The 27,720-nt window shown below is 35.2% G+C and overlaps 1 protein-coding gene across 1 annotated transcript in view; it reads left to right on the plus strand.

Annotated features, from left to right (window-relative positions):
- The window catches only part of DNAJC3 (DnaJ heat shock protein family (Hsp40) member C3), a 75,828-nt gene that overhangs the window by 15,945 nt on the left and 32,163 nt on the right, over positions 1-27,720 (plus strand). Inside the window, exons 2-4 of the mRNA XM_069067355.1 lie at positions 935-1,045; positions 7,849-7,973; positions 13,407-13,481. Of these exons, the coding sequence (XP_068923456.1) occupies positions 935-1,045; positions 7,849-7,973; positions 13,407-13,481 (311 nt within the window). The remainder of the gene's footprint in view (positions 1-934; positions 1,046-7,848; positions 7,974-13,406; positions 13,482-27,720) is intronic.

A 27,720-nucleotide genomic window follows, 5' to 3' on the forward strand; every position in this document is an offset into this window, starting at 1 on the left:
AGACCCCTGCAACAACAGCACTGTCCTTCACCAGTGGACAGTATTCACTCTCTGTCTGCAGGACAGTCTCCAGGCTTCTTAGTGAACAGCCAGGTTCCAGGACTTCTTCAACAAAAGGACTGTCTTTCACCAGTGGACAAATCTGGCAAAATAACATCAAAACAGACAGACAAAGTACCAGCAAAACAGCCATGTCTCCTCAGTCCTTGGCAGCTCAGGGGGCAGGTCTCAAAAGTCCAGGGCAATTCAAAGCGGCCACCAGCAATTCTCTTAGTCTCTCTCTCTCTCCACGAGGTGCTGCTTCCAAAAAGATCTTCCGCCTCTCTCTTATCTCTCCAAATCTACGTCACCAGCTCCTCCCAGTTCAGGACTTTCTTTTCACATCAAAAAGTCCATCCCACAGGTGGGATCAACAAGCTCTGGGTTTTAACACAATCAATTTGAAAACCAAGCCAATACAGGGGAATCTTTAATTGCCATTACTATCACACCAATCTAGCCAGTGAGATGTGGTACCTCAGAGTTGTTTTGATTTGCATTTCTCTAATCAATAGTGATTTAGAGCATTGTTTCATATGCTTATAAATATCTTTAATTTCTTCCTCTGAAAACTGCCTGTTCATATCCTTTGACCATTTATCAATTGGGCAATGACTTGTATTCTTATAGATTTGACTCAATTCTCTGTATATTTTAGAAATGAGTCCTTTATCAGTGACATAGGTTGTAAAAATTCTTTCCCAATTTTCCACTTCCCTCCTAATTCTGGTTACATTGGCTTTGTTTGTACGGAAGCTTTTCAATTTAATGTAATCAAAATTATCCATATTGCATTTTATTGGTTTTATGATTTTGTCCCAAAGCATGTATATTTTTGGTCCCACCTTTTAAAAAATTACAATTAAAGCTAAGATATGTATACTTTTTGTTTTAGGTGCAGAATGTGGAATAAATGGAGATGTCGAAAAACATCTAGAAATGGGCAAGAAGTTATTGGCTGCTGGACAACTAGCAGATGCCTTATCTCAGTTTCATGCTGCAGTAGGTTTGTATCTGAAAACCATTTTTGTATTATTTTATATTATAAATATATTATATATAACATATTATATATATATGTGTGTGTGTGTATATATATATATATATATATATATATATATATATATATAATATTTGTATTATTGTGTCCCTAAAAGGAAGGGACTTCTCAATTACCTAATACTACTGATTATATAAAGTTATAGACTTCACTTTGAAGTTGTAAATAATGGTCTTTAACAACATAGCTCCTAGTGTAGTATCTTGGATGTGTTAGGCCCTCTTAAATGTTTGATTAGATTCAAACTACTGTAATTAATAAAATTGATCAGTGAACAAAAAAGCATTTATTAAATATAATGTGCTAAACAGAATGTTAAATGCTGGGTATACAAAGAGAAAAGGCAAATCAGCACCTATTCTCAGGGATCTCACACTGAATCTCAGAAGAAAACATCTAAAGGAAGGCTTAAAAATTCTAAGGGCTTCATAGCTGGGCAGATGTCAAGGCCCAGGGGTCCTCTGGAAGAGTAGAGGAGGCAGAGCAGAGAAGCTAAGGCCTACAGGACCTTAGTCTGTAGTGAAAGAGTAGAGGGTCCCTACTCAGTGGTGAGAATTATCTTCCTAAAGCATGACCTAACATGTCACCCCAGCTCAATATCCATTAATTTGATCTCTGTTTGCCTGTCATTTAAGGGACAAGTTGAAGAATTTATATTTTACATTGAATCTATTAAGCATATATTTAACTACTATGTGCAAGGAACAAACAAAAATAAAATAGCCCCTGCCCTAAAGGAACTTAAATTCTTTTGTTTTTATCTGATATAAAACATTGAAGTCTGAATTTCCACATACTCATATCAAGTCCTTTAGTTGTTCTGTTACAGAATTTATTTTTTTTTTCAGTGCATCTTTATAAACTTAAAGCCCTTTACAATGTCCACCTGGTCTACCTTTCCAGGCTTATTTCACATTTTTCCCTGTTCTTGCTTTCTGTACCACAACTAAATTGAATTACTTGATATTAGAATTCCTCCAAGTTGGCATTCCCATCTCCTATTTCTTTGTATAAGGTGTCTTTCATGTTTGCAATGGGCTTTCTTCTTAGCTTATCCCCTTAAGAGAGAAGAGGCTAGTGTAGAGTGGGAGAGAAAAGTGGAGACTTTCCCATATTCCATTTTCTACTGAGAAATGTTCTGGTATTAATGGAAACTAGGTGGGAAATGCATACCCTCTCTCAATTCAAAAAGCTCCAAGATACTAGTTTTCAACTTTGTTGTTTCCAAAGATAACAGGGAGCTGAAAAGCTCTTGTTTTACAGTATGGCCTTTTAAGCAGCTTACTTTGGTTTCTTGGTATATTGATGGTCAGTTTTATTCTTAAAACCTGCTTTGGTCCCTAATACATGACTTGAGCTCAGAAGTTTCAGTTGAGATGACCTTCAAAAAAAAGTATCAGGTAAACTATTAAGTGAACTGAACAACAGATATAATAATAATGAATGTTTTTTTTCTTTCTTTGCTTTGTTGGAGGGTAATTGGGGTTAAGTGACTTGCCCAAGGTCACACGGCTAGTAAGTGTGTCAAGTGTCTGAAGTGACTTGAACTCAGGTCCTCCTAACTCCAGGGCCAGTGCTCTATTCACTGTACCACCTACTCCCCTCCCCCCCTTTTATTATTTTTTACTAAGAATCAGTTCAGGTACAAGTTTACAGTTCTACCACAGTAGATTGTTGTTTCTTTACAACCTCTCAAATCTGGAAATTAATTTGGAATTATGCAGAAAAAAATGACTAAAATGTTCATACCTTTTGATCCAGAGATTCCAGTATTAATTACATACTTCAGGGAGGTCATTGACAAAAAAACCCTCCAAAATATTTATAACAAGAGCAGCTAGGTGGTACAAAGAGTAGAGCACCAGCCCTGGAGTCAGGAGGACCTGAGTTCAAATTCAGCCTCAGACACTTAACACACAAACTAGACGTGTGACCTTGGGCAAGTCACTTAACCCCAATTGTCCTCCAAAAAAAAAAGCAAAACAAAATAAAAAACCAAAATATTTATAACAGCCCTTTTTGTGACAATAAAGAAGTGAAAACAAAACAGATGTCAATTTATTTGGGGGCATGACTAAACAAATTGTAGTTGTTAAAAACTGGGATATTACTATATTATAAGAAATGATGAATATGATAAATACAGAGAAGTGTATCTGAACTGATGAAAGACATAACTGAAATAAGAACCAGAAAAACAGTTTACACAATGACTGCAAAAATATAAATGGAAAGAACAATGACCACAAAACAATTGTAACTAAAAGTTGTAAAATTTTAAAGAGCAAATTTGGTTTCAAAAGAAGAGATATGGGAAGACACCTCATTCCAGTTCTTTTGCTGGGGTGAGGGTCCCAGAGGTGTGGAACATTGGCATAGAACATCAGATTTTTTTTATATCAGTTGGTTTTGCACAATCTTTTTTTTTCCTTTAAAAAGAAATTTTTGTTATAAGGGATGTCTGTCTGGGAGGGTAAAAATGGAGGATGTAAGGGAAATACAGGTAATGTGAAAATAAATTTATTGATAGTCTGAAGAAAGTTAGATAATGCTGCAAACCAATAAAGACTGAACTTATAAACCACTTGTAAGGTCTTAAGAATTATAATGTCAAGTTTTATCAAATGTTTATAATTGAGTAATGAAGTACATATTTCAAAGGGCAAAGCTGAGTTGTAGTTTTTGAAAACTGATTATTAGCCATATTGATTCAGGTTGCTGATAGAATATGTTTTGTAGTTCAGCATTTGTGCAGAAACAGCAAAGGGCAGTTTTTTTTAAAAGTTAAGATGAGTAGTAATTACTGACGTTTACATAGCTCTTTTAAACTTAGCAAATTGATTTAGTAGTAACTCATTTGTACAGCTTTTTAGGTTTTCAAAAGTACTTTATTTACAACAGCCCTGTGAGGTAGGTAGTATAAGGATCATAGATTTAGAATTGGAAGGTACCTTAGAGGCCATCAAATCCAACTCTCATTTCACAGTTGGACACTAAGGCCCAGGGACGTTAAGTGACTGTATTGCTGCCGGAGCTTCCCTGAGCGTCAGAGATGAGCTTTGAGCAGGACCTCTGACTTCAGAGCTAGCACTCTTCCCGCCATGCCATACTGTAATAGTCCTTCTGTATTTGTCTTGGTCTGAACACACCTAAAGTGTTACAGTGGGTGCTAAGTTCCATACGTTTTACCTGGATGGTATCCAGAAGAGGGTGTTGAGAAGCTTCAAGCTCATGTGAGGATGAATACACATAGTCAGCCTGGAAGAGAAAAGATTTAGGAGGATAGTGATAGGTTTCTTAAGTATTTGAAATTTGTCAAGGGAAAAAGGGATTAGATGGCTCCAGAAATAGGAGCAATGAGTGGAAGTTGCAAAGAGTCAAATTTTGTTATAAGGAAAACTTTCCTAAGAATTAGAGGTACCCGACAGTAAAGTGGGCTGCTTCAGTAGGTAGTGGGTTCTCCTTCGCTAGAACTCTTTAAATCAAAGGGTGACCAGTTACTTGTCAAGCATGTTATCTAGGAGATTCTTGTTCAGGTCCCTTGTAGAATGAATAGCATCAGAGGTCCCTTGACATTCAGAAGGGATTCAGATACTGGGATTCTGTTTTTTTAAATTCCCAAATATATTACCCCACCCCCTTTTTTTCTGGTGCTTCCTCCCTTGATTAGAAATTGATGTCGAAACTGGTAACATAGTATTTAAGCAATTGCAAATAGTTCATTTTGATTATAGAGTTTAAGTTGGTATTTTGTATGGACTTTGTCCTCTCAGCAGTTTCCCTTTGTAAAAATATACTCATTGGGTATCGGTACATTTTAGGATAGCACTTTTAACCAGAAAAGTTTGTCTTAAATATTACCACATAAATAATTTTCATGATTTTGTGGATACAAATATCTAAAATGATTTGGTTTTTACAATTTTTGTACTTAGCACATGTATAGTGCCAGATTAGGCTTCTAAGAATGGGAAATAAATGATTGGAAAACATTTTTGATCTTTGATTTGATCTTTAATCAATGATGTATGCACGCAGTAGGTGTCAGCTTTGAAAGAGTTATGAAGTAGCATTTATCATTGATAAGATAATCAAACATACTATGCTTAAGATGCATCATTAGTATAAACTATAATACAGGTGTAGGAGACCTAGATGAATAAGCACCAACCATGGGATGGGGATGTGTATGTGTGTGTGTGTCTGTGTGTATCTGTGTGTATGTGTATGTGTTTACATTGAAGCAAGAATGAAGGAATATTTAATACATTACATTTACCACTTGGAATTGAGACATAGAAAGGTTAAAAGAGATTTTCCAGGCTCTCACAGCTTGTTAGTTGATGGTGGAGCTGTGTTCTTTTGATTGTCAGCTCAGAATTCTTAACATTAAACCTTTTGAGAATGCTTTTAAAATGTTTTCATCTGTATTTTTTCACTTAATTCTAGCTCTAAAATCCCTGATCCCACATAGAAAAAGGGATAAGTGATAATGGAATTAAAACTGTAAGCACTTAAAAATTACTCTCTTCTTATGTTTGCCTTTATGACATGAAGTCATTCCAAAACATTCTGAAGTTTCTTTTATCATGGCTTTGTAATATTGCATTAACAGATGATTTCGTAACCCATTATCTTGGTGGAATTAAAAATAGCTCAATTTCATCAAGTTATCTTATGTTTTTATAGACAACTAAACATTGCATTGTGGAGTATGTATTAAACAATAACATACAATGAAGACCTTACTGAAAGTATAGTTGCCACTTTCAGTTCTAATGAACATTTTAACAAAACCCTTGGGAAAAATAATATTTGCTAAATGTTTAATAAGAATTCCCCTCCCCTTGTGGGAATAGGATGTGCCTGCCAGCAGATGATTTGAGTATACTATTGAGTTAATAAGAGGAAAATTTTTTTTTAAATTGGGATGCTACAGAAAGTGCCTTTATTGACAGTTGTATAACATCTATAATATACATTGTCCAAACTATTTTAAGAAGAGATTTTCCTAATTGGAACACTAATGCATTGTTGGTAGAATTGTGAGCTGATCTAACCATCCTGGATTTGCAGCTGTCCCCAAAGGGCTATAAAACTGTGTATACCCTTTGACTCAGACTTGATATATAGGTCTATATCCCAAAAAGATCATAAAAATGGGAAAAGGACCCACATATACAAAAATATTTATAGCAGCTCTTTTTGTGGTGGCCAAGATTTGGAAATTGAGGGGATGCCTGTCAGTTGGGGAATAGCTGAACACGTTGTGGTATATGAACGTAATGGAATGCTATTGTGCTATAAGAAATGAACAGGTGGACTTTAGAAAAATTGGAAAGACTTAGAGGAACTGATGCTGAGTGAAGTGAGCATAGCCAGGAGAACATTGTGCACAGTAATAGCAACATTGTATGATGACTGATTTTGATAAACTTAGTTCTCAGCAATGCAAAGATCTAAGACAACTCCAAGAATCATGATGGAAAAAGCTATCCACATCCAGAGAAAGAACTGTGGAGTCTGAATGCTATTTGCCCTCATTTTTTGTCTGTACTTTCTCATGGTTCCTCCTTTGGTTCTAATTCTTTACAACATGACTAATGTGAAAATATGTTTAATATGAAGGTATATGTAGAACCTCTATCAGATTTGCATGCTGTCTTAGGGAGGAGGAAGGAAGGGGAGGAAATTTAGAACTCAAAATCTTACGGAAGTGAATGTAGAAAACTAAAAATTAATTAAAAAATGGACTGTGAGGTTAAAAAAAAGGGAGACTTTCCTTTTCCTTAAACTGGCAACTTTTATTTAGAACCCCTTTTCCTGGTGTCCTTTCTTCCTACTGATTAGAGAGGGTGGAGGCTGATTGGAGAATGTGGAGGGTGGACATGGGAGACCTCCTTCGTGACCCTCTACTATATAAAGAGGGCTTTCTGGCAAGTCATCTCATCTTTTCCCATCTGGCTCCTTTCCTAGATTTTATGATCTCTAGAAATTCATCATTCTGCAAGATTACGTAAACTATGAAATTCTCAGCTTCTCAGATCATTTCCTTCCCCAACTGCAGAACTTCATACCTCATATTGGGTAACTTTCCTGCTTCCCCAAACTCCCCCCTTTTTCAGTTTCTAGATGTTGTCTTAACCCATTATATTGTGAGCTCTTTATGCCGAAGCTGTTTTATGTCTTTATTGTATCAGCTCTTAGAATAGTGCCTGGCACATAGTAGGCACATAATACATATTTATTGATTCTGATGCTAGATGGTATACAAATAGTGGATCATTTTAGACATCTATCTTCCTACCCTACCTTTCTCATTTACCTGCATTTTAGTAATTTTAGTTTCTGGTAGTTTTGTTGCCTTTTTTTTCTTTTTTGGTAGGGTAAAATGGCATACTTATAAAATGGGTGAGGTCCCAAAGAATGAAAGGGCAAACTTTAAATTGTTTAGTTTTAATGCTTTACTCAGGTTTGGCTATTCTGTTACTATAGCATATCATAACAAATATTGCCAATGACCCCATCTTAAGCAATATTTAATAAACAAAAATTCTACCGCAAAAAAGAATTAGTATTATCTCCCTCGTAATGGGATTTAACTGAAGTGAAAATTTTAAATTAGTTTGATTGTTCTCATCTTCTTCAGTATATGTGTGAGCCCTTAAAATTCTAGTTGCTTAGTTTTTATTGTAGAATGAATTTACTGTGAAATAAATTATTTGAATTTATATTACATTTATTTGTAGATGGTGATCCAGACAACTACATTGCTTATTATCGAAGAGCTACTGTTTACTTAGCCATGGGCAAATCTAAAGCAGCAATTCCTGACCTAAGTAAAGTAGTTGAATTGAAGACTGATTTTACAGCAGTAAGTACATGCCTGTCTTTGTTAAGAAAATGCAGCCTTTTTAATCATTTTCTTTATGTGTTAGAAAAATGTTCAAGTGTAACATTAAATCATAGTATTAGGTTGTATTATCTAAAGCTGTATTACAAGAAGGCTGATGCATCTCCCAGGTTCATTTGGTTTGAATTCAGTGTAAGGAGGTAGTAGGAGAGGGAATGATATCCCCTATCACAGACTCAGAGGAAACTGCCAGAGTAAAGCTGAGAGAGGGTTTATTTCTAGGTTTATCTAGAAGTGTGTAATAGGGTCCCCTCCTCCTACATAAACACTTGCTGTAAATATATGGGTGTCAGATAGAAGATTGCCTTTTTTTCAGCCAGTGCCTATGCTGTTACTCTAATTTCTACTTCTGAGTTCCATGCTCTCTGATGGATGAACTTTTACTTTATCTTACTGGTTACTTCTTGACCATCTTTGTGTCACACCATTGTGTGTGTGTCCTGTTTTCCTTCCTTTCTTCCTTCTTTCCCACTTTGGCTTTGAGAATAGTAATTGAATAAATTGCACGATTCCTGGAAAGGATGTGTTAATCAATTGCCCTATTATTTATTTTTTATTTTTTTGCTTTTTGGAGGGGGGGAAGATAGGGCAATTGGGGTTAAGTGACTTACCCAAGTTCACACGGCTAGTTTTTGTGTTAAGTGTCCGAGGCTGGGTTTGAACTCAGGTCCTCCTGAGTCCAGGGCCAGTGCTCTATTCCCTGATCCACCTAGCCACCCCTAATTGCTCTATTATTTCAATCATCGATTGACTTCTCATAAACCAACTTCTATGATTTCTCTGTCTAGGACACTTCTCTTTTGCCTCCATTCCCCTTTTGTGTACTCTCTTCTCTTAGAATATACATTCCTTAAGGGCAGGACTGTCTTTCTTTCTTGTATTTACATTCCCAGTACTTGGCACGTAGTTAGCACTTAATAAGTGCCTTTTTCTGGAGCCCATGAAAAATTAAAAAACATAAAGCACTCTAATAGTCCTGTAGACTTCCAAATGTCAAGATACTTTGAGGGTTTACTGAATAAATTATTTCCTACTATTTGGGCAACTCACTAGAAACTTTTTGGGGTGTTCCATATTTTTGTGTCTTCCCTCTTGCTGTGTGTTCAGTTCTTAATTGCAGACTGATACTTACTCTTCTCCCTATTGATAAGGAATCTTCCTTTGAGAGGCTGGCATGTGAACAATCAAATTTAAGTACTCACCAGTGCCCTTATTACTACTGATCTTGGGCATGGAAAGTCTCTTCTTAGCAATTCTTGTCTCAGACAGACCTGTGCTCAAAAAATGTACCAAAAGCAAAAAAGCACTGGGGACCCTGAGGTCCAAGATCTCTGACTTCCTAGACTGGAGTAGTCAGGAGTGTGAAGGCATGCCCTTCTTTCTGGATTCTGGTATAGAAAATCAAGGTGGTAAGAGTTTACAAGGAAAAACAATGGGCTGAGAGTTGTTTTACTTTGTTTTCTTTGACTAGGATAGAAGGTTGCTCCTCTAAAAAAAAAATTCTATTCTTCTGGGCCCCAGTTGACCAGTCATGAGGAAGCATCCCTAATGTCTGAGGCCCAATCAATAAGGTTCTTGTGGCCGTCCTGATCAGGGTCTTTTCTGATCAATCCTCTTTATGTAATTTTTTTTGCTGGGGGTCTAAGAATCAGTCTGCTAAATGCTTTGATATTTTAGGATCAAGATTGTGATTGGTATTGGAAAGAATTGAATTAGTCCAGGAGATATCTTGAGGGCCTAAGGAATCATAGTTGAGGCTGCTGTACTCTTTTCTATTTGTTGTTTAGCTCTAGCAGCATATGGCTAAATGTCTCAAGTTGGTGTGGATAAGCAAAAAGGGTGGTGAAAACTGGATAAACCCAACGCCAAGAAGGGAAAGATTTTAGTTTCTCTTTTAGAATAAACCATGATATATAAGGAATAGAGAATTATTGTGAAAAAGTGACTGAAGTACTATCATTACAAATGAGTTGGTAGTGTCACAAATGAAAAGACATTAATAAATCATAAAACAATATCCATCAAATGATGGTTGGTAGCTTAACTGTTTTGTCTAAAGGAAATAAAAAGCAATAATATCCTGTGAAAATTTAGTAAAAGCATTTGGATACTTTATGAAAACAGTTACAAACATAAAGCAGAATAAACAAGACTTTGAAGATAAAGAAAATACAGCTTTGCAAAGGCAGAAAACAGAAACCCTAGAAAGTAAATTACAAGGCTAGAAGTGTTATTTAAGAGCAGTAGTTTAGATAATATTGTAATTATTAGTTTAATCTTCTGTATTTGAGATTTATGTTTCTTTTTATCTTGACATAATTACTTAATAAAGTACACTTTCTAGTTTGGGAGAACTGATTCCAAAAGACAGGAGGACAAGAACTCTAAATAAATGTGAAGAAAAGACTGCTGGTTGAAGGAAGAGGTAAAATAATTTTTGCAAGATATTTGCACAAATAGGGGCAGCTAGGTGGCTAGTGAATAGAACCGGCCCTGGAGTTAGGAAGACCTGAGTTCAAATTCAGCCTCAGACACTTAAGACAAAACTAGTGGTGTGACCTTTGGGCAACTCACTTAACCCTAGTTGCCTTACCTTCCCCCTTCCAAAAAGAAAAAGAAAAGATATTTGCATAATTAATCTCTGAAAACGTTGGCAAATGTGATATTTTTAATTGGAAAAAAAAAACATTTAAGGCAGTATTTGGGATGTCTCAACTATGATAAAAAAAAAAATTGAAGATGTCAGTAATACCATTTGCCAGAGAGAGACTGCTAACAGAAATTCTTCTCATTATAATTACAATTTTATAGCATTAGAACATATAAAACTTATAGATATGCTTATTATAAAATCTAGCTATACTGCAGAAAGGATGGAGTAGTCAGATTTTTCTTTTGAGGCTTTAGCTTAAACTTAAACACATTTTGGATCAAGGTTAGATTATGACAGACAGTTCAACTGGCTAACAGTTTTCTTAGTTTTGTGATTTAAAAGTATGTTGTTATTTTTAAAATAGCGGATTGTTGTGAATTTTAGCAGTAAAATATTTTCAAGTTTTAATAGGTTATTGATAGGCTCTCTGTTTTATAGCATGAGAATGGGACAGAGATGCACACACACTTAGAAGAATGACATTGAAATATTTAGAATGGCAAGATAAGTAGATGGTGGTGAAGGGAACAAAGTGCAAGTATGAAGCAGCCTCTTTGAAAGCCCACCTATTGAAAGCCCTTTTAGAAGAAGTGTTATAGGCCCAGTCCTTACTCTTCTGGCTGCTTTGGTATCTGGTCTCCCAGATACTTGAAGACAGCCAAACGTCCTTACTAAAGTTCATTATCTAGAACTGATAACGAGGCTCCACATAGGTATGACTCAGGTGAAGCCCAGGAGATCTGTTGCCACTCTCATTTTGGATGCTGTGCCTTTCTCAATGCAGCTCCAGATCCCTTTTGTGTTTTTTGAATGCCAGTTTATACAAGCCATTACAACTTACAGATCTTTTTCACATTGACTTGTTTGACTGTGGTTTCACCATCATGTAATAGCACAGATGATTCTTTGATCTCAGATGTAGGATTTATCATTTATTCCTAATAGATTTCATCTTAAAAGCTTTCCAACCCCCTTTATCTTGGGTCATGTGCCGTGGTGATTATTGGTCTCAACCTTTTGTCATCTCATTGGACAAGCATATCTTCATCCAAGTCATTAATAAAATAGCACAGAGTCTTTGCTTTCGGTATCCATTTTGGTATTTTTATACAGAATCCTTTTTTTTTGTTTGTTTTTTTAAAGCAATCGGGGTTAAGTAACTTGCTCAAGGTTACACGGCCAGTTATTTCTGTGTGTGGTGCTAAGTATTTGAGCCCAGATTTGATCCAGGTCATCCTGCCACTGGAGCCGGTGCTCCTACTCACTGAACCACCTGGCCGCCCCCAGAATCCTTTTTAAAGTGATGTAGCACCAATGCAATATTTACAGTGCCCATGATCATGATAGAGACTGTGACTATAACTATTGCATGGCATTCGATTGCAAAATATGCCAGACTCCAGATAGAGGATAAAGTTGAAGGATTTATTTAGACACCAGAAAACTGAATCCCAAAACCAGTACGCTGAAGTACCAAAGATATTTAGAGGCCATAATAATAACACTGAGAGCCACAGCATCCTTTAGTCTTCCCACAAACCATTACAAGATCAATATTTACTCATAAAACTCTATTTCCTTGCCTAAGCTCCTCTGTCCCCAACTGTCAGAGTCACTCTGATCCAGCTTCCTGCAGGCTCTAGGGAGCAGAATTTATCTTTGCAGCAAGGGATGTCTTCAGACTCCCCTTAGGTCTATTAAGGGGCAGGTAAGATCTTCAAATTCCCATTCCCATTACAAGTGATTAGGAAAAAAACACTGAAGAGTTAATAAATAATATAAAATTTTGAAAGAAAGCATGTGAATTATAAGTTACAAATTAATCTTTTCAATTTTAGTTTACCTTACTTTGAGCAAAAGCTATTGTAGTCCAGAATTGTATATAGTTGTAAGTTATTGAGGCAATGGTCTATGAACTTTTTGTATTATGTGACAAGATTTTGAGCACATACCTCCAATATGTATATATTTACTTATTTAGAAATTGTATGTGTACTATTACACTAATAATTAAGTACATTATAAAATAGGCATTTGCCAAAAAAAAAAAAAAAAAAAAAAAAACCTTTGGTAGCTCTGTGGAGGAAGCATTGGAGATGAAAGAGACTTGAGGCAAGGGGACCAATTAGGAGGCTATTTTAGTAGTCCAGGCAAAGGTGGTGATGCATACAAGGGATGTTGTGCGGGTGGAAACTGCATGATTTGGCAGCTCACAGGATACATGGGGTAGGGTAAAATGAGGTGTCAGGGATAATCCTGGGTGACTGTATTGCTTAAAATTTCCAAAGAGAACTTTAACTTTGTGTTTTTGTCAGTCATCTGTCAAAAATTGTTGATTCTATGATTGATCTCGCTTATCAGGATGAAATAGAATTCTTATTGAGATATTTCAGAAATGCCTATTTCTGGAACTTTTTAAAATGCTGAAGCATGTAGCTCTTGCTGTAGAAGTGAAAAGTTGAAGTTCTAAAAATCAGAAGAAATGCAAATAACAAAATTCAGTCTCTTCTAGTTATAGATCTGTGATTCTATAGACCCCTTCAGAACCTAGACAAGGGTACGTGGTATATAGGAAGTTAAAGGAAAAAAAAGAGTCTCAGCGTAGATTATGTTTCATTATTTAATTTGGGGAAAATATTAAAAATTCTTCCACCACTACCATCCCTCTCCCCTAAATCCTATAGGATTTAATTAGAATTTAGAAATTGAAAACATTTAAGATATTTTTCTTTTTCTTCTAGGCACGATTACAGAGAGGTCATTTACTGCTTAAGCAAGGAAAGCTTGATGAAGCAGAAGATGATTTTAAAAAAGTGGTAAGGTTTGATTGTGAAGTTTTTGTTTAGTAGAAGCATATTATGTAGCTACTTCTGTTATCTTATGGCCTGTACTAAAGTTATTTTTATGGTTAAGGGGAAAATTCCAATTTATTTTCTGGATAAATTTATCTTGTATAAAGTATCTATATAACATAACCTGCATTAAATAATAATTTGGTGATTGATATAAAGTCTTATTTTGAACATTTAGAAAACCAAGTGTACTAAATATATTGCTTTAATTTTGTATTTGTAGCTGATTCATGCTCGGCATTCCCTCTGTGGAAATCTCAGAGTACATTGAAATATGAATGTTGTTAGTTCCACGTGATGCTTTTTGTCTCATTTTTTTACAGCTGGATTTTGTAGATACCCATTTTCATTAAAGGCAAATAATAGTGAAAGTTCTTTGGGTTTATTGTTGGATCTAACTGTGATTGAAGACTCTATATAAAATCTAAAGTATAATACTTAACTTCCACCAGTTCTTCCCAGGAATCCTCCTGAAAAGACATTCACAGAAAGAGCTAGCCAGTTTTTCATACTGACATTTGATCTGTTTTAGGTGTTGCCTCTCCTAACTTGAGATAGAAGCTGAAAAGGATATATGAATCTCATTTTCCATTTATCGCATGATAAGTATTGGTAATTAAAAGTGCAGATTGCTCATTTTATTTTCATAATATAAAAGTTTTTATTTTAGCCATCTAAAAGAGTAGAAAAATATGTGTATTATTTTGTATTATATTAAAAACAGTGGCTTCTGTATCATGATTTGGTATTTATCTTCTTACTAGATTGTAAGCTTCTTGAGGCCTGTAATTGGGTCTTAAGTACTGAAAAGAATGCAAAGATGAATACTTTTTTATAATATCTTTTATAAGTATGGGCTTAATAAACATGTTCCATAAATAGTGTCAAGTATATGTTTTCATATTAATGGCTAAAAGAACTTAAAACACGAATTTACTTATACATGTAATTAAATGGTTTATTTTTTATCTTTAAATAGAAATAACTTTCAAATTAAAAAAATTCTGATGTGAAATTCAGTCACCAGTATGGGATTCTTCCTGAGATGAGCATTCTGGTGGCCCAGATGTACACAGGGCAATTTTTGTTAGTTCTTCTTTGACAACTGGTCTTGTAGCAGTCATACTTTTGCCATTGCTTTCTGGAGAATGGTCTTGCTAGTTATCAGTAGAAATTCTTTTAACAAGGGAATCTGCATGTGCCTGCATTTATAGGAGTATTCTGCCTAATGTTCATTATTTCCATGAATACAGAATACCGATTGAAGCTACATTGTAGGGGTAAAGGGAGAGTATGTTTATTTTCATAGGACTAATGTTATAAGTGGGATGGTAAGTAGGCTGATAGGTGAGGTAATGCTGTTTGGATTATCCTTGACTATTTGATTTTATATCTTAGGTTGTTGTTATTTGTCTTTATTTTTTTGGAGGGGGGAAGGCAGGGCAATTGGGGTTAAGTGACTTGTCCAAGGTCACATGGCTAGTTTGTGTGTTAAGTGTCTGAGGGCAGATTTGAACTCAGGTCCTCCTGACTCTAGGGCCAGTGCTCTATTCACTGCCACCCAGCCTCTCCATTTGTCTTTTGTTGTTGAAGAGGATCAGTGACAACAGGATTAATCAGACAAATAATAGTTTTCATGACATTGTGATGGAATTTGATTTAGAATATATATTAATGACATTTCATATTTGTCATGGAGACATTATAATGGTGCAACATGCCCATGATAATTATTTTCCTGTGTATCCTTTTTAATATAAGCAAAATATTTAACTAGCACTTACCTTTTAGTTCCTCCATAGCCCAAATCACTAAATGGTAAAACAGAGAGGAGACCAATTAAAATCTTAAACTGTATAAACCATTTTTAAAAGGTTTTATGTTAACAGAACATTTTGTTAATTTGTATTTCTGTCTCTGTACAAAAGGTAAGAAATCAGTTCAAGTAGTTTTAAAGTATTGAGGGGACAAAAACACAAGTATAGAAGTCAAGTGATTTTAAAATGGTTGTCATGATAGCTGTTTCCATGGAAAATGCTATTTGTAGGAAATACTTGGGTTAACCTGAATACTTGGTTTACCTGTGATCAGTATTTTTATGAAAATTAGGGCCCAAATTCAGTACATAACTGCTTATAACACAGCAGTCATATAAATTTGTCCTTTGCTACTTGAAAAATAAAAGGTGAAAGAATATATTCAACAACTGTTTTCTAATTGTAATATGATGAAATGAGAAGGCACAGTAAATAAAATCAGGAACTCTGTGTTCTAGCCTAGGGCTCACTTACCAAGTAGCTATTTGATGACTTTGATGAAGTCACAACTTCTCTAGAACTCATTTTCTTCATTTTTTTGAGATGTGAGGGCTGAACTAGATAGCTCTGTTTTCTTCTAACTATAAGATTCTATGATTCCATGAAAGAGATTATTATGAAGTCTTCTTAGAATGCACTAATTTTTATTTTAGGTCCAAATTCTTTGTCTTTATAGAATGAATGTTCTTTTGTCAATTGGTGAGTTAGCCAAGTGAATCTAAAGGGTTTATAACAATGGTTCTGCCATAAGTTTATCAGCTTCCCAAAATATTTCTTACTCTAGCTACATTTCCAGTGACCATCATATTCTATCATCAGACATGTATAGTTTATGTGATATAATTCCAAACTTTTGCCATTATTTTCAAGTCACTAGGAGTTCACCTAATAATACAGTATATAATCTGCTGCTGATTATCTCCATGTCAATTTTTTGTGTGTGTTGTTGAATATTGGTGGCCTTTTGCACGACTAACTGTAGGAGACTGCTCACCTGTAGTTGTAGTCTGGAGCTCTAATTTCCCAAAATCAAATAACAATCTAATGAGTCATCTTTTAAAAATATTGTTGTTCACCAAGGCATAGGAGATGATGAGGTAGCCTTTTGAAGATCTCTTATTTTGAGAATTGCTAGAATGTTTAGAAAAAAAAAGAAAAAGTTCCTCTGGTTTTTTGAATAAGGAAGTTAGTAAAGAACCTTAGATATGATATTATTTTGGGGGGATGGGAGGGTCATTAGGCAGTTTTGTTTTAAAGTAATACAGTTGATAATCTATCCTGTAAAAATCCAAAACAACACCTTTACATTTCTTTAGTAATTCATTTTGTTGTTTAACAACAGTTGATTCTTGGTTTTAATCTTAAGTGCCACAGCCTGCCAACTTAAGCTCAATTTTACATGTTTTGTTTTTCATTTCTCTTTGTATGAAAAACATGATTGGACATGTTTAATAAAGTCCTTTGGCAATTAAAAATTTTTCTTAATTTTCAATTTTTTTGAGCAAACTTTGTTACTCAAATGGACTCATTATAGGTGTGATATATTAGAAGGATAATAATAGGGGCAGTTATAAGTTAACAGTACTTTTCCATTTAAAAAAAAGAACCAGTTTTTAAATGGCATCCCTTTCCATTGGCCATTATCAGAGACCTGCTAGAAATAAAAATCAAACTAATATAAGACCACTAGATGTCAGCAGAGTCTTAATTATTTTGTTCATCTGACTGTTTCTAATGCAGGAAATGTATCTACCAGGAGTGGGGAACCTATGGCCCTGGTATGGTCCTTGAGGACCTAGAGGGCCACATATGGCCTTGAGGCCACAGGTTCTCCACTCCTGGTATATAGGATCATAGGATTATGGATTTTTGAGCCATAAGAGTTCTCAGGACATGTAGTTCAGTTCTTCAGAGGAAATGAGGCATAGAGAGGTTAAATGACTTACCCAAGATTGTAGAACTAAGCAGGAGGGCTGATATTTGAACCCAGGCCGGGCTCCTGATCCCAAATACAACATTTTTTATATTTTACTATGCTGCCTTTCATGAACTTAAAATAGTCTGAACTACACACTCACCCTCAAAGATACAGGGGGGGAGGGAGCCCAATTGTGGGAGGTGGGGGTCAACACAGTAGTAGCACATGTGAATAGAGGTGAAAGCAAGCAGGCTCAACTAACTATTACACCCAGAAGTGTAGCAGGAAGAAGAGTTGGGCTCTAGGAAGAAGCCATAGTTCAGGAATTTAAACTGGAGAGATGAGGAAACCAAAAAAGACCCTAATATAAAAATAGATCTGTATGGTAGATAGAGATATCCCAAAAGAATGAGAGGGCAACTTTATAACAACTGCATGTCGTAGCCCAAAGGCAAAAATGGACTTTGGACAAGGGCTACAAAATACCTAGAAGAACTGAAGCAAGAGATAAAAACTGAAATAAAAGTTCTGTGGGAATGAATTGGAGGGAGAATAAATAGCTTAGAAGAGAAAGTTTTAATTCTATCCAAGGAGAACTCCATGAAAACTAGAATATAACAGACAATTACTCCGTTAGATGATAATAACTATTAGAATAAAACCAAAAGAAGGAAATGCAATATAAAAATATTCATAGAAGATAAAATGGACAAATAGAATAAAGACTCTAAGGAAACAATTTTTACCCACAGCTGAGAAGGAACTTTGAAATGAAAATATGAGAGTTTAGAGAAATCTAGAAAGGTAAACTTACTTTGAGCAATGGGAAAGAGACTATATAGCGCCAACATTCCAGAAGGAGAAAAAAGAAGCAAGTGTTTATTAAGATTTTAATGTCTGCAAAAGTTTTTGAGGGAGTTAAATCTTCTCTGAGGCTTTTATAAGGGGAAAGGGAAGAAGAGTTGAAGGGAATACTCTTGTGTAGAAAGGTAGAAGAAGGGTGAGGAATTTGTGCTTTTATTATTTTGTTATTTTTTATAAGAGTGTATGAGGATTGTGTATCAGCATAGTGGAATGTGTGGGGAAATGAAATCTGCTGAACCTCCCTGTCACCTGAAACAAGACAGGAGGGTTGGTCACTCAGTTTCGTGAAAGTAAACTAGGAAACAAGTGGAGATTGGCAGGATAATACTGGGGAAGGGATAGTTGAAAGCCAAACAAATGTCTTGACTGAAGAGGGCATTAAAAGAATACACAAAAAGAAACATGCAAAGAACTAGAAACTGAGCACGTACTTGCCCATTGAGGAATGACTGAACAAATTATGGCACCTGAATGTGATTAAGAAATGACAAGAGAGAGTTTCAGAGCATGCTGGGTGGTATCAGCTCCTGCAGGCAAGTGGGCAGAACCAGGAGGACAGTGTGTACAAGGATTGCACCATTGTAAAGAATAAAACGCTTTCAAAAAACTTAACTGATTGATGTAATGACCAACCATTTCTCTAGAGGACCAGTGATGAGCTCATCTCTAGGATATGGCCACCGTGTATATTTGTTTTGATTAACTGCTTACTTGATATGAGGTTTTTTTTTCCTTTTCTCTTTTTTTAATGGGTGTAGGGGGAAGAAATTTGGTTGGTGCTGGTGGTGAGAGTAATAATGATTCCCCAAAAAAAGGGCTACTGAAACTTTTTTTTTGCTTTTTTGGCAGGGCACTTAGGGTTAAGTGACTTGCCCAAGGTCACACAGCTAGTAAGTGTTAAGTGTCTGAGGCTGGATTTGAACTCAGGTCCTCCTGACTCCAGGGCCAGTGCTCTATTCACTGTACCACCTTGCTGCCCTGAAACAGTTTTTTTTAAATAAGAAAATAGAAGGAAGTTTAAAAGAAAGCAGATGCAAACAGGATAGTTTTGGAAATAACATGAAATTTATTATAAATATTTTTTTTTACCAAAAAGGAAGTGATATGAAATAGATAGATATTCATGGTTCATATATATTCCTCATATATTTTCATGTTACATGGATATGCCACCTTTTTTATGTTTATGTTCAGAATAAAAAAATAAAACTAAAAAAACTTGGAAAGAAGCAGTTTTGATAGGAGATCTAAGAGTCCAATTTCATGAAAACCCAGAGAGGTATATTGTACTACTTGTTATGGATTATCTGGAGAAGTAGAAGATTTATCTTTACTATCATATCAATGAGCTTAACCGTCTAGCTGGGCAATCAAAACATTCCATATGAAATTTTGATTAGTAGTCCCAGGAAGAATATGACAGGTGAAAAGTGAAATAAAAGGCAAGTATTCTAGTGAAGCAACACTTGACTAGAAATCATGAGATCTATATTTTGGTGACTAGCTCTGTCTGTAATAGACTAGATGACCTATCATGAGCCAAATAACTTCTCAGAGCTTTCAGCTTCAAATAAATAGATTGAAGTACATCATCTTGATGATCCTTTCCAGCTATAAAATTATGTGCATCTGCCACGGGTCACAGGAATTCAGAGAAAGGATTTGTTTTCCATGGATTGGGATGGTCAGGGGAGACTTCATGGAAGAGGTAAAATTTGAGGGAAAAACAGTTGGTATTAGTCAAGTTGATTACCAGGTAATTTTTTGAAAAGAGACAATACGTGCTTTCAGTTAATGAAAATTTAGCTATAGCAAGGTTTTGTGTTTCGCAATGTGTCAAGTATGATAGAAAATGAGCAACAGTTCTATAAACCTGAAGGAGCATTTCAAAATCTTTTCAGTAGGAAAGGCAGCTCTCATTTACTCTGAGTTTGATAATCCAGGCTTCTTGCTTTCCCCCCGATCTCCTTCTATTGCTCACTATTTTGACCACTTCAGTATTTTTTAAAGTTAGGAATTTTGCATGGCACAAAAAAAATTAGTCATATATTTTTCCCCCTTGATAGCAACTTTGGCAAATTGAGTTGGGGAAAGAGGTTAGAAGTTTTACTTAAAACAAGATTTTAGTAGACTCTTAAATTGTTATACAACCCTGTATGACATATAATTTCTGTAATATATACCAGAACTGTATCTTAGGCATAATGTATCTTAAATTACTCTATTTTCTTGTCATAAAAAGAACTGTGGGAAATAGGAAACACAGATTCTAAAGTTTGTAATTATGCCTAACTCCTAGTTATTGAACATTAAAAAAAAAATAACAGGTCATGGGTGATTGCTTAGTTTTTATACATACATTTTTCACGGTCTGCAATTTCCAGTTCACCATAGAGGAGTGGTCTGCTGTTCACTTACTGAATGAATAAAGAACAACTTTAATGATTCGTCTACGAACAGTAAGCTCAGGATCACTTTTGGTTTCGTCTTGTTCTAGTACTCTATGAAGATCCCATTTGACCCAGATGCACAGTTAATAACTCAGTAGTAATATTTGCTTTCTGTCTCCGTTTTGTTCTGTGCTCTCATCTCCTTTTTCTTCCCTTTCCCCAAGTTTAGCCCAGTCCATGGAATGGCAGTGAAAATGTCAACTGCTTTGCAGAAACTCATTGGTCTGGCTAAATTTGATATTTGGTCTGAATGTAACTCTTGATGTTCTGAAGTATTCACCTAGGGTTCTTTCTTTCTCTCTCTCTCTCTCTTTCTGTTTCTTTCTCTCTCTCTGCTTTTTGGTGGGCAGTTGGGGTTAAGTGACTTGTCCAAGGTCACATAGCTAGTTTTTTTGTGTTAAATGTCTGAGGTTGGATTTGAACTCAGGTCCTCCTGACTCCAGGGCCGGTGCTCTATTTATTGTGCCACCCAGCCACCCCACCTAGGGTAATTTACACAGACTTACCTGCCAGATACTTATAGACTTAAAAGAACCCCCAGCAGTGATGATTTGGTTTCAGTTAATTAGTTCTATTTTTAAAAGGACCCCTTTTTCAGTAGAACTGAGAGACAGATTTGATTTAAAGAAGATTGTTGTGATATTGGCTATGTATGAGACTATATATAGTCTGTTTTGTGCTTGTGGGAATAAAAGCACACTCTTTCAGTCTCTACTAAAACAGTTGAAATAGAAGAAAATTTATACCTTTTGAAAGATGTTTGGAGTCAATTAGTTCCAGGGGAGTAAGGAAGAATTCTTTTCCTAATCATCTTAGTGTCCTGTTATTTTAACAGATACAGATTTTGAAAGGAAGTTAAGATCAAAAGAGTTAACATGTAAAGCATTTTGCAAACCTTAAAGTGCTATATAAATGCTTGTTGAATTAAAATGGCATTAAACTGAAATTTCTAGTTTTGAATTAGCATAGTTTTAAATTCACTAATGTACAGCTAGGCTTGATTAGAAGCTGTGCTAATTAGGTTGTTTACCTTCTTTTCTCAAAACTTCTGCTATTTTAGACGTTACTCATTTTTGTATTTAAAATTCCTAGAATGTGATCAATTCAGATCGAGTATTATAGCTTTGCTGATGAATAAAGCTTAGAATAAGCCTATAGGAGGAGCCCATTGAGACTTTTCTAAATTATCCTACTTTATAGCTTAAGATAATTAATACAATAATTAAACTGTATCAAGTCATATTCTTTTAATACTCTTATATGAATGATCATAACGTATATTTTCATAGCTTCTAGGTTAATTTGGGCAAAAAGTTTACAGTGACACACTGTTGGCTATCAGTTTTCTGTTGTAATAAGCTTTTTCCTTGGGCATATAGAAAAAGCACAAAGTTTTTGTATAAACTTTATTTTTTCTATAGCTCAAAAGTAAATGTTTTGAATTCAGAAGATACTGCAACTTTGTGTGTATATTACATATATTTATATGTGCATAAATAAAAATAAAGTAATCCTTAACCACCAAAGTGTCAAATCAGTACTGTGTATTTAAAATATATTTCAGTCTATTTGAATTATTCTAGTTCCTGTATTTTATTGTGAGATAGGTTGCAATAGCATTTAGGTCATGCAATGGATAGAGCACTGGGCTTGGAATCAGGAAGACTCATCTTTCTGAATTCAAATACCCTCAGATACTAGCTGAGTGACCCTGGGCAAGTCACTTAACCCTCTTTGCCTCAGTTCCTCACCTGTAAAATGATCTGGAGAAGGAAATAGCAAACCACTCCAATATCTTTGCCAAGAAAACCTCAAATGGGGTCATGAAGAGTCAGTTCTATCCTAGTCTCTTTGTGCTTGTAATATGCTGCCTGCCTGCTTTGATCCAGTCAGTCATACTCCCACCAATAGAATAATCCTTTCTCTACCATTTTTATCTTCTGCTCAAAAATCTGCAGTGGCTTACTTTTATCAATCTAGTATTAAACATCCTTTGTATACTACCTTTTTTCTTCCTTTTCTAAATTTTGGATTTCTTCTAGCTTTTTTTGATAATTAGTAATGATGACTGTAATAATGATGAAAATGCAAGGCTTCCAGTCAGGAAGACTGGAATTTAAATTCAGCCTCAAACATATACTATTGTGTGAGTCTAGGCAGGTCTCTTAATCTCTTTTTCAGTTTCCTCATCTGTAAAATAGGGGTAATTATAGCACTTAACCTCCAGCGTGATTGTGAGGATGGAATGAGATAACACTTGTAAAGTACTTTGCAAACCCTAAATGTGCTACATAAATGCTAGCTGCTGGTATTGTTATTATTGAATTTGTTAATGCTATAATACAATAGTACTAACATTCTAAATGCAAGCTGCATGTGTGATGATATATGTTACTGCAGTTATCCCTTCCACATTGTGGGGGTTAGAAATGCAGAGCCCCTGTGATCTTGAAAATCCATATTAAATTTTTTGGCCTTCACTTTTGCACCAGAGAAGTCTGAATTTTTTTCTTTTTCTTTTATGGGGTATTTACAGTACTTTGTTGTAAAATTTGAGTTAAGTATTTGGTCATAGACTATATGTAGGTCCATGTTAAGTAAAAATACTATGTGAAAAAAAATTTTAAATAAAATAAATATGAATTTTTTTTTTTAATGAAACTAATGGGGCGGCCAGGTAGCACAGCGAGTAAGAGCACTGGCTCCAGCGTTGGGATGACCTGGGGATCGAATCCAGGCTCAGACACTTAGCACCCACCCAGAAACACCTGGCCGTGTAACCTTGAGCAAGTTACTTAACCCCAATTGCTTTAAAAAAAAAATGAAACTAATTTGAGGAGAATAATGCTAAACATCCTTTATGTACACATTTCTAAGTTTCTAAACTTTTTTGGTAAAATGTTCAGCTTCCACAAAACCCCCCAAATTCCCATTTACAGTAATTTCTTATGCTGATCTTAAGTCATGATGTGAAAGGGGGTAACTGTATTTGTTACAGGGCAGGAAACTAAATAATAGTCTCTAGGACTCTGCAATATTGCTAAAAGTTAAAAAGAGGAGCCCCTTTTATCCCTTGCTGGGGGGAAGCAGAGTATGTGGGTTGTTTAGAAACGGAGAAGGGATTAGGTAAATTTAGCAATCTTTCTGTTTGAGGTATCCATGTCAGTTTTATCATAATTCCTCTCAAGTGGAACAGGAAACAGTCAACTAGAATTTGTTAAACACCTACTATGTGCCAGACACTGTGCTGAGCTCTGGAAATAAAAAGAAAGGCAAACACCTGTCCCTAATCTCAAGGAGTTCACAGTTTGCTGGGGGAGACAATATACAATTAATAAAGTGTACATCACATATGTGCAGGGTGCATCGAAGGAGTCTCGGAGGAGGGAGAATATTTCCAGCCTGAAGTGTAGCCAGTGAAAATACTTAGAATGAGGAGGATCAGCAGATGGAGTGTTGTGTTTGAGGAGCCCCAAAGAGGTCCAGTGTCACTTAATTACAGAGTAGGTGTAGTGGAGTCAGGTTTAAGTAGAATGGAAGGTAAGAAGGGGCCAATCAAAGAGGAATGTGATGTCAGCCCATACAGATTTATTTTATAGATTCTTTAAGAACTCTAGTAGTTATTTTTATTTATTTATTATTATTATTTTGCCTTTTGGAGGGCAATTGGGGTTAAGTAACTTGCCCAAGATTACACGGCTAGTTTTTTTTGTGTGGTTGTTAAGTGTCTGAAGCCGGAACGGAACTTGGGTCCTCCTGAACTCCGGGGCTGTGCTTTACTCACTGCTCCACCTAGCCACCCTGTAGTTAATTTATATTATTCATCCATTCCTTGCCTAAAGGATCAAATTTATTTTCTTCTTTTACTGTATAATCTTGTGGTTGTTTATAAGTATACCTGAGGATTTTACATAGTCAATTTGAAAGTAAGGGGAAGTCATAAATAGTAGTTGGTGCTGCATCTTGTGTTTAATATGTTTGCTGCATGTGAACAATCTCGTTTTAATTTGTCTGATATTGATTGTGATTGAAGGCGTGCTAATTACTATTTTTGGAATATATTTAGGTATGCACTGATGTTTGTAACATTTATGGATCAGAGTTAAAATCTGGTTACTGGCTAGCTTTTGGTTGAATGCACTTTGGAAATAATTTGACCTATTGCTACTACCCAAAAAATAAAATGTGAAAAAAAAAATTATTCTTGGACATACTTTGGGAAATAATCTTTGTTTTTGGCATTCTTTTAAAAGAGGAATTAAAGTGCCCTTCTCGCTCCTCTATACCCTTCTCTTGAAGAAAACAATTGTTGCCAAAAGCAAAAGAAGGTTTATATTTTACATGTGTCTACTTGACTGTAAATTAGATACATCTTAGATTATTTAAGATTACATCTTGAATCATCAAACTATTTGATGAGTTTTCAAACCAGATTTGTTGTAAACTATGTCAGGATTTAGGAGGGTCTATGGGAGAATAATGAGATGGTTTTACATTTTCATACTGATAACTTTAAATCTCTAGTCTAGATGTTTAATATTTGGTGATTTTAGTTGTTTGCATACTCTCTCTCCTATTAGATTGTGTGCTCTTTGAGGGCAAGGACTGGACTGTCTTGCCTTCATAGTACTTAGTACAGTGCCTGGCATGTAGTAAATGCTTAATAAATGCTTATTGACTTACTGACACACAAATGTAGAATTTTTTGTTTATTTCTCTGAGTACTTTCATGATTTATATATTATGAAGGTCAACCTGTTGCTTTGGGATATCTATTTTGCTTTAATTGTTTTGAATTCTACACTTTTAATAACATTGATAAGTGTGGAGGCATTGTATAGATTTTTGCAGTTTAACAGCAGTCAAAAAATGAAAACTAATGAGGATTTTAGGCGTGATGTATGCAAATTTAAAGATCTTCCCTGCCCCTAGGCTAACGTGCACCTGGAGCCTGGGGTGGGAGGCTTGTTTTTCAGTAGATACTTTTTGATTGGCCAGTGGGTCAATAAGGTTGTTACATTCTCTGAGCCAGGAGAAGGCTATATAAGTCCTGATGTGAGGCTTTGTTTTGGGGGCTCACTTTGAGAGGTGTTCTGTGATTTGAACTGTATTCTAAAAAGCCGTTGTCCAGACCCCCCCCCCCCCCGCCCCGCTTTGAAAAACCCAGATGTTGACTGGGTATGGATGTAATGGTTGGACAGTTTGGAAATCTGTCTACTTGATCTGTTTCTGTCTTGATAATTCTGCCTGTATACTTTGAAGTTTGGGGTGTTGACCTTTCCCCCTGAACAAGGTAAACGATATATGTCTGACTGATTAAAGTAAGCTTGTTAACCCATTTTGAGTTGCTTTCCTTTAACAAAGCAGATCCAAGAACCTGTGGTGGCGGCAAACCCTGAGAATGTGCTTGGGGTGCTTGCCGCTACAGGATTTTAGGCGATGTCAGGCATTGTTTGGTAGAACTTATTTTGGGTCAGGTGAGCCCTATATCTGCCCACATATGATGGTTAGTACTTCTCATGAGCAGTTGATTTTTAAAGATAGAAATAAGCATTTGTAAAGTAAAATTGCATATAATTGTGATGTTTAGAAAGTTATGATTCTTTCCAGATTTCCAACTTTTGGTTTTAGATAATAAATGCAGCAGTCTCTTGGAAGGATAGCGGGCATATCATGTGATTCCTGACTTTTTGTTGTAATATACTCTCATAAAGAGCTTGTTATATTGTATTCTGATCTTAAATGCTAGATACTGTACTCCAGTGATGCTTATTGATAAAATATTTGTATTATTAGCCTCTATTATAGCCTCTACGTATACATGTTAACTTGTTATGTAATGTTGTAAAATTTCTATATAATTTTTAAAAACATAAATTAAAAAAAGAATATATATATCTATAATCATGATATTGTTTTCTTAAATCTCTATAGAGAATACATTGGTTCTGCTAGACTGAAATACAAGCTGCTGAATACAGTGAGACATGAAATATTTTATCTTTTTTTTTAATTGCTTTAGGGGAAAATAATCTTTCCTTTTGGTTTTGATCTTGAGCACTCTTAGATTATAGCCAATAGCAAAAGTAAAGTAATGAAATTACTTTTAAAAATGTACTTTATAAAATTTTCCCTATGGTTATTAGCATAATGGTGGTGAACATTTTGTCTTTCAGTAAAATCTTGGATATTTCATCTCTAGGTAGCTATTCCCTCCTCTTCTCCCTTTTTTATTGTTCTTCAGGTTTGTTGCTTCTTTTTTTTTTTTTTTTTGAGCAAACATAATTGACTAATCAACCGTACTATTTCTAGCATTAAACTGTTAAAAATAAGGAAATTAAGGAATATACTATGTATTGTTTTTAAAACAGATAACAAATTAAAATCCCAAGAAAACTCTTTACAAAGCAAAGGAGCTTATGTTATAAGGCTTTAAAAGGTAAATGTGAAAGGAAATGGTAAAAATACAATTCTTGATTTTGTCAGAGGTAATGTGTACTTTGTTGAATCTTGAACTAACTACTAAAAATAATGGTAGAGTAATTGTTCTTGATGATAAATTAAAAATTTATTACTTTTCTACCTTTTGAAAAAGTTCTTAAATTACCATTTGATCATTTACACTAAATATATGAAGGGACAAGCACCAAGAAAACATTTACTTTTTTCCCCAAAATAAATTTTTACTACTTTAGTATCAAACTTATTTCAATACTCTAAGGGTTCTTTGATTTCATTGGTATGGGTACTCCTAATTTTATTGTTCTTCATTGTCCCCTGGATGTACCAAAAAGATCCTGAGGTAGTGTTTAAAAAAAAAAATCATGGGGCGGCTAGTTGGTGCAGTGAATTAGAGCACTGGCCTTGGAGTCAGGAGGACCTGAGTTCAAATCCGACCTCAGACACAAAACAAAAATTAGCCGTGTGACCTTGGGCAAGTCACTTAACCCCAATTGCCCTCCAAGAAGCAGGAAAAAAAAATTCATGGTATTTAACTCTACCTCTTCGGTATGCAATTTCTCTTTTAAAATTCTTGACAGTTTGGGAGTTGTTTAAAGAAATATTAAGGAGCTCATTAAAAAAAAACCTGAATTCAGTTTGTGCTTTTTAACCCTGTTTCTGGTTTACTGAAAATGTTTTCTAAGGAGTAACAT

The sequence above is a fragment of the Petaurus breviceps genome, unplaced genomic scaffold (assembly GCF_028583685.1).
Source record: "Petaurus breviceps papuanus isolate PSGF00001 unplaced genomic scaffold, PetGlider_PUasm1.0 90743, whole genome shotgun sequence".
NCBI classification, from domain to species: Eukaryota; Metazoa; Chordata; class Mammalia; order Diprotodontia; family Petauridae; genus Petaurus; species Petaurus breviceps.